Source organism: Beta vulgaris, chromosome 7, assembly GCF_026745355.1.
Source record: "Beta vulgaris subsp. vulgaris cultivar EL10 chromosome 7, EL10.2, whole genome shotgun sequence".
Lineage (NCBI taxonomy): Eukaryota > Viridiplantae > Streptophyta > Magnoliopsida > Caryophyllales > Amaranthaceae > Beta > Beta vulgaris.
The window spans coordinates 7,431,799-7,444,338 of record NC_079208.1 but is presented as its reverse complement, the minus strand read 5'-3'; the positions used below and the strand labels follow the sequence as shown (position 1 = coordinate 7,444,338).

General features: G+C 31.6%; 2 protein-coding genes across 2 annotated transcripts; both read left to right on the top strand.

The window, feature by feature from the left end:
• The first annotated feature begins 6,689 nt into the window (after positions 1 to 6,689).
• On the top strand, positions 6,690 to 7,590 carry LOC104898554 (auxin-binding protein ABP19a). The gene has a single exon (XM_010685648.4). It carries the CDS (start codon positions 6,765 to 6,767, stop codon positions 7,389 to 7,391), a length of 627 nt encoding a protein of 208 aa, XP_010683950.2. The 5' UTR covers positions 6,690 to 6,764; the 3' UTR covers positions 7,392 to 7,590.
• Positions 7,591 to 11,295: 3,705 nt separating this feature from the next.
• Positions 11,296 to 12,197, top strand: LOC104898553 (auxin-binding protein ABP19a-like). The gene has a single exon (XM_010685647.4). It carries the CDS (start codon positions 11,387 to 11,389, stop codon positions 12,011 to 12,013), a length of 627 nt encoding a protein of 208 aa, XP_010683949.2. The 5' UTR covers positions 11,296 to 11,386; the 3' UTR covers positions 12,014 to 12,197.
• Positions 12,198 to 12,540: the final 343 nt, after the last annotated feature.

Below are 12,540 nucleotides of genomic sequence, written 5' to 3'. Positions count from 1 at the left end.
GAGGATTGGACCCAATTTTGGGTTTCTTAATCAAATAATCTAAACAAAAAGAAAAAGGAAAACTTAGTTACAAATTGAGAGAGATGGAAAAGGTTGGATTGGTTTCATAGCATTTTCTGTAACATGAAAATTACTAAATTAGGAATAACTTTCATTAGTACCACCAAGTGATGTGTGTACGATTCAGAATGATAGTGAATGAAGAACCGCAAATGCTAGAAGCTGCATTGTAATGGACATTCACTAGACTTGTCACCAAAATTACAAACTTACTACTATTCCATTGATCAGTCACCTTATGCTATACCTGCAGTTTGTAAGATCTTGCGAAGATATGTTGCACTTTCTAGATGGTTTCCAATGTGCCAATTCATTAGAACTGCAGAGAATTGATGTTGTCTTCATTGATGTTGGAGTAGATGCATTCTTGTGATGTTCTCTTCTCTATTAGCTTTTTCTGTTGTGGCATTGAGCGTCAAAATTTCCGAATCCTTGAAGTCTGCTGGTTTGGCTTTATTTATTATGACTAATTTATACCTGGCTGAGAAAGGTTTCACACAGAATAAGGAGGTGAAATTGCTCACTGCCTCTAAACTCTGTGGTTGGTGCAACTTCCAGAACTCTTTTTTGGTGAAGTGAAGTTGCCATACTAGAATTTTCACCCAAGTTTTAATGGCCAGAGAACGCAACAAAATTGGAATCGTGTCAAATGCATGCTTTCCTCAAAAAAGTAGTGAGGTTTGATGTGATAGTTAAACCAATACATGACCAAAAATCTTCCCAGCAGAACAAATATATTTCAGGAAAGATAAAATATTACTGGAAGCAATTAAATTTAGTAGGCTAGGCTAAGTAATAAAAACTAATAACTAATAAAGCATATGATTAGGTCTGAGGATGCGATCAAGTCTGAGGATGATGGTGAATAAGAACTTTTTATTCAACAGTATTGATGCTAAGTTATGTGTGGACTAGATAATAAACAGTTTGTTAACAAGAGAGAGGAATCGGAGTGGTTCCCTGCAACAAAAGTGGTTATGAAAAATTAATCAATATTTATGCTAATTTTCAATCAACTATAATTTTAGGTGATTTATGACTTTAATTAGGCAATTAGTATCCTCAAAATTTTATGAATTTAAATCACTACTAAATCATTGCCAGTTTTTATTTAATTGATTGATATTACAATCGTAGTTTAGGGGTAAGGGATCCAAAATGTCAATCAAGTCAATCATATATATTTTTGGAATTAGTAAAAAAAAAATCAATTAAATATACAATATTACAAGTATAAATATAGACCATGTCATAGTTCACCATTACTCCAAAACGTGCCCTACTCCAAAATCATGCATTGAGTTATACGTATGCTTTGGATATTATAGAGTAGGGAGATCTTCTTTTCTTCAATATCATATGTATACAAAAGCCCATATTTTTAATTGGAGCACCAACTACACCACAATACCATAGTAGATTAGTAGTAACGCAAACAAAGCAGCAACAACGTAAGAGGCTAAAGAAAGAGTTACGACTTAAGTTGATGATTCGAAGCTCATACGTACAAGTTGTTGTGCTAATCATGTTTTTTATGGTTTCTAAAGATTACATATATGGAACGTTTTTTCCATGGGTGATGATGTACAAGTCATATTGGTGATCGATCTATTAATAAGTGATAATATATAAACATTTCATATATATTGGTGATGATGTACAAAAAAATCAGCTTATTTATTATGCTAATTTAACAATTGATACTAAAGTAAATTTAAATATGCATATCCAATCTAATTGATGATAATTAGGATCATATACTAAAGGTATATCAAGTAATTCATATTCTTGCTTTCTAATACCGAAGACAATTAACATGCACAATAAATTCTTAAAATTGTAGCACCTACTAAAGATAATAGGATGATATGATTATATGTTAAGTAGGTGCCACAATTTTATGAATTTCTAATGTGTTAAATATAATAGGATGATATGATTATATGATATATTCTAATTTGATTATTTGACACATATAACTGAAAATGAAGATATATGTATTTATTAGAATGAGAAAGTCTACGTGACATTAAATTTAATAGTTGTAAGAAGTTGGTTCAGGTAGAATGATCGATCTTTCGTTCCCACAATAAAAGTGTAAACAATATTTACGAAAAAAAAGAGAAGTCTAGGGATTACTATAGAACACATAGAGTATTATAATCAATTTACTTTAATTTTAAAGTGAAACATACAAGACTACAAATCAATTATATAACAAAAAAGTGGTAGCGCATAAAGAAAAGAATAAACCTTAATGCTTTAAGAATGTATATGGTCATATTTAGTGTTATTTTATTAAATTTTTGAGTGACAATTTTTTATGAAAAGTGACATGGTTGAACATTAACATATAGTTTAAAATATCGATGTATGTGAAATAAGAAACATATTTGAAAGTATCCGACTAATAGAAGTGATGAAAAATAAAAAATAAAAAATAAGAATTGAAATCTATAACATCATAACATAATAAATATAAAATGAAAAATCACATAATGCATGATGAGTAAAAAGATGGTGAAAATTCAAAAGTTGCTTTAAGTAGAAAGTTCATTCCTACCGTAAAAATGTAGATGGTATATATTATGAGACAAAAGAAAATGAAAAGTACTAAAATCACTCTAGAGAAAAGTGAGTACTATTAAAAATTAGTTTACATTAATTTTCAATATAACAATGCTACAAGACTATAAATTAAAACAAGTATATATAATGAGACTTTTATCACATGTTATTAAAGAATCTTATTTATGTGCAATGAAAATATTTATAGTACACATGGGTGTACCATGCTCATGGTACACCCAAGACTATTTTCTCCAAATGAGCAAAATGAGCGAATGAACAAATGAGAAAAATGAACAAATGAGCAACTGAGCAAACATTTCTACTCATTTAAGAAAATGAGCAAACACTTTTATTACAAAATGAGCAAAATGAGCAAATGAGTAAATGAGCAAAATGCCCATAAGAACAAATTTGGTGTCAAATGAGCACCTGAAATTCTAACTTATTACAAAAATACCCTTGGGGTGTACCATGCTCATGGTACACCCGGGTGTACCATGAGTGAACTCTATGTGCAATCACTCCCTTATTTGTAGTTACTGCCAAAATTTTTTATATAGATAACGTCTGCCAAAATAGCCAACGATACAGAACATCGGTGGTGCAAGACAATAAGAGAGAATTGAATGCACAAGCTGAAATCATAATATAATTTTTGTAAGAGATGACTTTTAGGTTGTTAGGTATAATTAATAATCAAGTTTTTAAATTTGATATTTTTGCATGTTTTTTCCAGATATCTCTGATTTCTTTACGAGTATTTGCGTTTACTCATATTGTAACAATTATTAAATAACGATCGTTTTTAAATTTGGGTTAAGCGTAATGTGAGTCAACTCTATCGCAAGTAAATCTATTGAATTCTTTTCTATTGATTTGGGACAAAAATAGATGCAAGTAAATGTTATATATATACAAGATATAATCCAGTTAAGCAAAAGGTATATAACTAGATGAGAATCTTGACAAGAAAATTACATAGTGGTATTTCAAGTTCAACAAGTACATGCCAATCATAAAATTTTGACGAAGTTTCTTATTAATCTTAATGTAAGATCTATAGCTTTGTTTTGTTAACTTATTTATCTTATATAGTTGTTGTTATATCGTTTCAATCATATATATTAAGGATAAACATATTAGTGTGTATAGTGTAATTGCTTGCCATGATGTAGAAGGGAGAGTCAAATTCTAATAGGAAGTGACAATAAACGCGATTTTTTTGGTGTGATTTTTAGTAGAATAATTTAAATTGTGATATAAATAATATCTACAACTTTATAGAATATAACACCAACTACAAAAAGACACTAGATGTAATTAAGTATACAGTAAAATACTATAAATACTCAAGCATATCGGAATATTAAAGTTTTGTGTGCAACCTACACTGGAGTATAGCAATATGTTCAAAATGAATATATTTTTTCAACAAAGTAATAACAAACTTTAAAAATAATTTTGGTTCAAATACTACTCCCTTTATTTTCTTTTGTCGTTCCTATTTTGTAATCGAAAAAGCCAATATAACTTTAAAAATGGGAAAGATTTCATTGTTTTAAATAAAATAAAATGAACTAAAATAAAGAATATAAGCCTTTGAGTTAATCTGATAGGTAACCAATAACACAAAAGTTTGAGAGGTAAAAGATTAAGTATTTATCATTAGTGTGAACAAATTTGTTGGAGTTTAAAATCAATGGAGATTTAAGTCATAAAATTACACTATGTATGCAAAGATTTAGAATAGGAATAACATATTGAAAGTTCCCGATAGGGAATGCATAATCAACAAAATCATATGGAGAGAGTATTATACTTATTATTTGAAATAAGTCATAAGTCAAAATAGTGTAACACATTTAGTGGCGGATCCAGAATTTTGCAGCTGGCCTGGTGAGTCACCACCGTCCACAACAAAATGTCACTCAATAATCAATGCATGAATTCAAAACTTCATAAAAAGTTTCACTCTGGAAGTAATACTCCAATCCATTTTTTCGATATTTAAACCATATTCATAAAAAATGTGTTTTCATTTAAAATCACCACTTTCTATTAGTAAGTTATGATAGTTATGGTAATCATAATTCTTTATGTTATTCGTTATAATTCTTTAAAGAAAAACCATAATTTTGTTTGAGTAAAATTAATGACTTTAAAATAACATGGATTATACAAATAATGACATCAACGTAATGTATTTATCTCATGCCGTTTGAGGTTTTTTTTATTGCACGGGCTATCTCATCCCGCGCATTTTTATTAAACGTAAATTATATTATTTAATTTTCTACAAAAACAAATCATATTTTCTACCAATGGGTAGCGTATTTCTTCTACTAAATTTCGTTACTTGTGGTACATGGATAATCGAACATTCATCTTCGAGGTCATAGTCATGTTCAAGCTAAGGGGCTCCAAATAAAAGGAGACTACACTACTAAAATGAGAATAAAAAAAAGATGGAAAAACAACCAATCAGGCGGTGGCAAGGACACGGGGTGGCTCAAGGAGCTAGCAACAAGAAAATCAATCACGTTACTTTTTTAGTTGGGGAAAGGGAAATGATCCTATATCAACTATATATAGTAGAAAATATATATATATATATTTGGTATTTCCTAGAGAATCATTAAAGGGGGCCTGAGTATGTCAAGGAAAGGGGAGTAATATGGTATTTATACCCCGTATGACACTCATTCTGTCAAATGGAACAATTTTCCTTGAATTGTGTTTTGCAATGATTATAAATAAAAGTCAAAGATATCCCTATCACATATGGGTTTGTATCTCCCAAGTTCAGTTTTCAGCCATATCCAATTTTATGTGGTCATTTATAAAGTCACGGGTAGAAAGTGTATAATAATACTGATTTGTGAGAAAGAACATGATATGTCTAATATTACAGCTAATGACATATATAAATAAGTCTTCTACAACCTAAGAGTGTCATGTATTTGCAAAACAACTTCATAATTAACATAAAGGAGCATTTTTTGTCTTTCTGTGTAAAGTGCATCATTGATTCTTTGTTTTTGGTTAAATATGTATAGGATTATTCTGTATTTCAATACATAAAGTTTATTAATTTAATATAGTATAGAGGTTAAACTCATTTGAGTTTCAAGTAGTACATAAGCGTATATTGAATCGAGTGGACGTAGAGAATCTTTTATATGCTTTTATCATAGTTGGTATATAAATATGCTTATTAAACAAAAAAATTCCCGTGCATTTTTTGCACGGGTCTAAAAACTAGTATTAATATAATTCAAAAGTAGTGGCACATGTGTCAAGGACCACCCACCACTAATGATTAATGAATCTATCGTCATCCATGGTTAATGTTGGCGTTGAATTATAATACTTCCTCCGTTTCATTTTACTCGCTATACTTCTTAATTCACAGATTCTTAGGCAATTTTTGGAGAAGGGAGGTAGAGAGTAAAAAGAAAAGGGACCCATATGGGAGGAGAGAGATAGAGAGAGTTTATCGCCAAAAAAATATGTAGCAAGTAATGTGAAACATTCCATAATGAAAAGTATAGCGAGTATTTTGAAACGGAGGAAATATTGAACACTCTTGAATTAACAATTAAGAAAATTATCATACAATTGTTGAGAATATTATATTGTGAGAGTTATCATACAATTGATAAATACATTGGAGAAGATAGTTGTTTTTAATGAATATGGTAAAGACCAAGTCCGTGAATGAAATGCAATGCGTTATTTCAATTAAATAAGCTCCGTACTTTGTAGACCGCGTCTAATTGAAATTCTTAATCTTCGGTTCCTGGATAGTGGATACATACTATTGTTGAAGACAAAATTGAAGACATTGAATAAATCCCTGATGTCAGGAAAAAAGAAATACATAAAGCCTTTTTTCAAAAATCCTGAATTGTGTGAATTGTGATAATTGACTTCTAGTTTGAGCAACTAATTTGGACAGCTCAATGTCAAATATTCCCCTTTGGTTGACGAAGGATGAGTACTCTACTCTATATATAGGGTGCCAATCTTGGCTACCATATCTCATATCCAACAAAACACGAAGCAAGTAACAAAACTCCCCTTAGCAAATCTACCTCTTAGGCTCTTATAATTCTAGCACAATAAATTGCAAAATGAATAGCCTTACAGTTTTCTTCACTTTTTCCCTCTTGGTTTGTCTCTCTCGTGCAATAGAAGTTGATTTTTGTGTAGCAGATCGTAGTCTCCCAAGGGGACCAGAAGGATATGCTTGTAGAGATCCTGCTACTCTTACGACAGATGATTTTGTTTTCACTGGTTTCCGTGGCGGCAGAACGATCACAAATGTACCCGGAAACAACGTAACTCTAGCATTTGTTGATCAATTCCCAGCATTGAATGGTCTAGGTATTTCTATGGCAAGGTTAGACTTTGGAGTCGGTGGAGTTATACCTGTACACTCACACCGAACATCTGAAGTTCTAATCGTATCAAGGGGGTCAATAATTGCGGGATTTATTGACACAAACAACATTGCATACTACAGAAGACTTGAGGTTGGAGATGTTATGATTTTCCCACAAGCCATGCTTCATTTCCAAGTTAATGTTGGTACCACCCCAGCTACCGCATTTGTTAGTTTGAATGGTGCAAACCCAGCAATTCAATTCACTATGAACTCCTTATTTGGTGGTAACTTACCTGCTGACATAGCTCAACAAATCACTCTTTTAAGTAATGCGGAGGTAATGAGGATGAAGAGGGCATTTGGCACTGCTTAAAATTCTATTCAAGTTATTCATTATTGGTTACCAAATCAATCACTTAATTTTTTGCTCAATAAATATATGATGACAACATTTGTTTCTTGTTTCACTTCTTTCATATTTATCGCTTTGAGTGTATAAAGTTTACTGTGTAGACTGTTGTATGTACATTCAACAATAAATAAATTCATTCAATTCGTTCTAAAGCAATGTATATCATATGGTCTTTCTATCACCTTCGAGGTTAAATTCTCTATCATCTCACATTAAACACATACAAGGTGGTTCGCGACGGGTTATATGTCTTGGACAGGAAAAAAATAATAGGTCTGTTATTACGGCAATAATATTTATCGAATGATTAGAAAATTATCCATGATCGTACGTAGGAGGAGTTATTCCTCCATTGGGTTTTCTAAGTAAAGAGGAGAGGAGTGAGAAAGACAAAGTCATTGCATAAGTAAAGGTGCTGCATGACATTGCAAATGCAGAAAATCGGAGCAGGAAAATTCGTTACTATTGCCCCAACTACAAGCTCATATTACTAGCTTTATTAGTATAATAGAAACTTTAGTACTTCATATATATGTATATGTTTATGAAAGAAAAAAAAAGACCAGGTTTTATTTGGTAAATAGAGGTTTGTTTTAAGAGATAGAAGGGGAACTGGGGAAGATAAGGACAAGCTCTTTTGAAATATATACCTATGAGTGTTTAGTGAGCAGGGGATTGAAAGAGTTGTTTCAACCCAAAAAAAAATCTGATTTCAACAGAGCTTGTGAGAGAAGGTATTTAATGAGAACAAATTGGGCATGTTGATTAAATGAAATGCAACTTATGCTATGTTTGTTAAGGTATCTAACTATATATTGTACACTCTTGTACAAAGTAACACTCATCAGCAATTTGCTAATTGTCAAATAGACTGCAATGATGCCTTGAGTAGCATGTCGTGTAGTTGGAGTTTTATAATTTTCTTTGTTTAGTGTTTTTTTTCTTGAAATTTTTTTATTTCTAGTTACATAGATCTTGTCGAATCCTTAATTTTGAATAATACTAAATTATTATAATTCTAAAGTAGTGGAACATCTGTCAAGGCCACCTCGATATTGAATCTATCGTCATCCATTTAATATGTCCAAAATTTTGTGTAAGAGATATTGAACCCAAACCTATTACTAGAAATGTCATGATTACCATCAAATTAAAGCCTTTACTTGCAACAAATTCCAACATTAAATACTCCCTCCGTCCCATAATATAGTGCCTATTTCATTTTTGGTGGTCAAACTTTAAAATCTTTGACCGAATATTCTCATTTGTATATATAAAAAAACATATTCATGTAGGATCTTGTTAGATTCGTCTCAATGTGTAGTTTCATAATATCAACTTTTTATATTTTTTATTAATAAGGAATTGAAGATATTAAAGGTCAAAGTTACGTTTTGGAGACCGTGAAAAAAGAAACAAGCACTATATTATGGGACGGAGGGAGTAGTATATAGACGAATTTTGAAGGGCAAAATTAAACCTAATGCATGAGCTAGCAGTCTAGCACTCCCTAAACATAAAAACAAGTTGCCGACCAAGGGTGAGACAATTAGTTTGATGTCTTAACTAATGAAATATTATAGGAATTAATAACATGGAGCATCAAGAAGTGGAATAATTATGACAAATTATCAACATAATGCCCACTACACGACTCGCACTGTATAGAAAATAACAAGTGCAATAGGCTTTCCGTAACAAAATAGGCGATCCCCAACAAAAGGCAAAACAAATCACCTAATGAAAACAAACGACATTAGTTATCTTGAGATATTAAAATATAACAAAAAGAATTATATGGGGGCATCACTCGTGCTCAAAAGCTAGTTGCTAATCATGCAAGTTCTGAGCCATATCATACAATTGATAAATAAATTGATGACGATAGTTAATAAAATGATAAAGTCTACGTTATTAAAAACATGGAGACTATAATTATCATACAATTGATGAATACAAGGAAAAATTTACAATAGGCGTATGAACATTGTGTGATAATTTTTAAAAGGTGAGAACTATTGATTAACTTGTGTGCGTTTTCTATAAATTAGGAGTTCTTAACTTTTAGCAAGATTCGGTGACTTGAAATTGACGATTTTATTTTAAATCTCACCGACTGCCTACTTTTCTCCCTCCAATTAACTCTTCTCGTGGGACACACATTTTACAAGCTATGATCTATTAAGCAAATTTCAAGTCACTGATGCCCATTAAAAGTTAATACCACCTAATGTATGGACCTACATATATAGGTTAATCAATAGTTCAACCTTTTAGAAATTATCACCCAAAGTTCAAGCCCCTATTGTCAATTTTTCCTAAATACAACTGAATGAATTATTAGACATTAAGCACCTTATAAAGTAGACTTTTTTTAAATAAGCACCTTATAAACAATTTTTTTATAACAAAATCACATCATATGAATTTTTTTCTTTCGACTATTAACAGATTCTGTGAGAAAAAAATGGAATATTTTGTCTACATTGACGATATAATATTCCACTAAATTGGTCAAGTGGTGACAATCTAAAAAAACCTTATATATCTATACAAATATATTAAAAGGCGTGTGTGACAATGTATACACGCTACGTGGTACCTCTGTTACTCCACTAGAATTGACCAACGTATACATAAGTCATGTCAATTAACAAAAGTAAAATAAGCTTGCAACAAAACTTGAACTCATGGCCTCTTGCTATTATATATGACACAATTACCATCTCAATCAACTTTTAATCATGTTTTAAATGTGCACATTACTATATTTATACCTTTTTAATGTTGAGTTTTCCTTAATATATTTTAATCGGAATAAAAAAATGCATATCAAGTTCGGAAAACTAGTAAATATATTAAAAAACGTGCATAAACAAGAAACTGTACCACTTGGCGCTCTCCCTAAGGAATTTTAGTTTATGTAATCGATGTACAATAAAAAAATTTAGCAATTGCTTCGTATAGGGTTTAATCTCGAAACCTCAAGTACATATACTTAAGTCTTAACCACTAGACTAAGTTGTATTTAGTGCTATTATCATAAAGTATTTATATTAATAAATGAATTTTTTCTTACTCGGGACATAGTCCGGACATAATAACTAATCTATACTAATATATTAAAACGCGTGCGTAAACGAGGAACGGTGCCACGTGGCGCTCTCCCTAGGGAGTTTTAGTTCATGTAATCCATGTACAATAAAAAAAATTAGAAATTGCATAGTACATGTTTTGATCCGATGACCTCATGGTTCATGTACTAAAGTTTTAATCACTAGACCAAGTTGTATTTAATGTTATCATATCAAAGTACAATATAAATAAATGGAAATTTTTCTTACTTGGGGCATAGCCCGGACCTAATAACTAGTTATCTGAGAAAAGTCGGATCTATGAAGTAGTTAAAGCAAAAAAAATCCTTAATAAGTACAAGTAATAATATAAGGAGATATGGGAAAGACCAAGTCCGTTGATATTTTCAATGAAGGTTGCTTTTCGATTCAAAAAATAAGATAAAATAAAGAACATGTGCTGTTCCAAACCATGCAGGAGTACGTATTGTTAATAAATCACCCACCATCTATGAACTTTCCATATAGCTGAAATGCATTATGTTATTTCAATTAATTAAGCTCGGTATTTTCCAGAACGCTATTTTTAAACAGTTGAAGACAAAATTAAAGCCACTTCAACACACGGCGGCTTTATTCTAAAATCTTTAAGGGTTGTGGATAATTGACTTCTAGCTTGAGCAACTAATTTGGACAGGAAAATGTCTAATATTCTATTATTCTCCTTTGGTTGACGAAAGATGAATACTCTATATATATGGTGCCAATCTTGGCTACCATATCTCGTATCCAGGAACAACACAAAGCAAGTAACAAAACAACCCTTAATCTTTATCTACCTCTTACGCTCTTATACATAACTCTAGCGTTATTGATTGCAAAATGAATAACCTTGTAGTTTTCTTCTCTTTTTCTGTCTTGGTGTGTCTCTCTCATGCAATAGAAGTTGACTTTTGTGTAGCAGATCGTAGTCTCCCAAGGGGTCCAGAAGGATATGCTTGTAGAGACCCTGCTACTCTAACTACAGATGATTTTGTTTACACCGGCTTCCGTGGTGGTAGAACGATCACAAATGTACCCGGAAACAATGTAACTCTAGCATTTGTTGATCAATTCCCAGCATTGAATGGTCTAGGTATTTCTATGGCAAGGTTAGACTTTGGACTTGGTGGAGTTATACCTGTACACTCACACCGAACATCAGAAGTTCTAATCGTATCAAGGGGGTCAATAATTGCGGGATTTATTGACACAAATAACACTGCATACTACAGAAGACTTGAGGTTGGAGATGTTATGATTTTCCCACAAGCCATGCTTCATTTCCAAGTTAATGTTGGTACCACCCCAGCTACCGCATTTGTTAGTTTGAATGGTGCAAACCCAGCAATTCAATTTACTATGAACTCCTTATTTGGCGGTAACTTACCTGCTGACATAGCTCAACAGATTACTCTTCTAAGTAATGCGGAAGTAATGAGGATGAAGAGGGCATTTGGCACTGCTTAAAATTCTATATAAGTTTTTCTTTATTGATTACCAAATCAATCAATTTATTCGTTTGCTCAACAAGTGTATGATGACAACATGTGTTTCTTTTTTCTGTTCTTTCATATTTATCGTTTTGAGTGTATAAAGTTTACTTTATAGTATGTTCATTCACCAATAAATATATTCCTTCGTTCTAAAGCAATGTATATTGCATAAAAAGCCACTTGTTGTACCACAATTAACCAATATTTGGGCAAGTGAAAGTAAGGTACGACAAGCACCAACCAAATTGCTGTAATGTGTCGGATTAGTCACTAAAGGACCCGAATATGCATTAAGTTTAGAGTGAATGTCAACAGGAGTCATTGCAGGCTTACAAGTCTCTATGCCTACACGCTCCAATATTTCATGGACATACTTCCTCTAAGAAAGAAGTATATAGAAAGAAATACGAGTATCTGAAGTACCCAAGAAAATAACATAGAGGCCCCAAATCTTTAGTAGGAAATTAAGTTTTCATACTTCTAATCATGCAATCCCTCAAA

Coding starts and splice junctions, on each gene's coding strand:
- LOC104898553 (XM_010685647.4), top strand. CDS start 11,387: ATGAATAACCTTGTAGTTTTCTTCTCTTTTTCTGTCTTGGTGTGTCTC.
- LOC104898554 (XM_010685648.4), top strand. CDS start 6,765: ATGAATAGCCTTACAGTTTTCTTCACTTTTTCCCTCTTGGTTTGTCTC.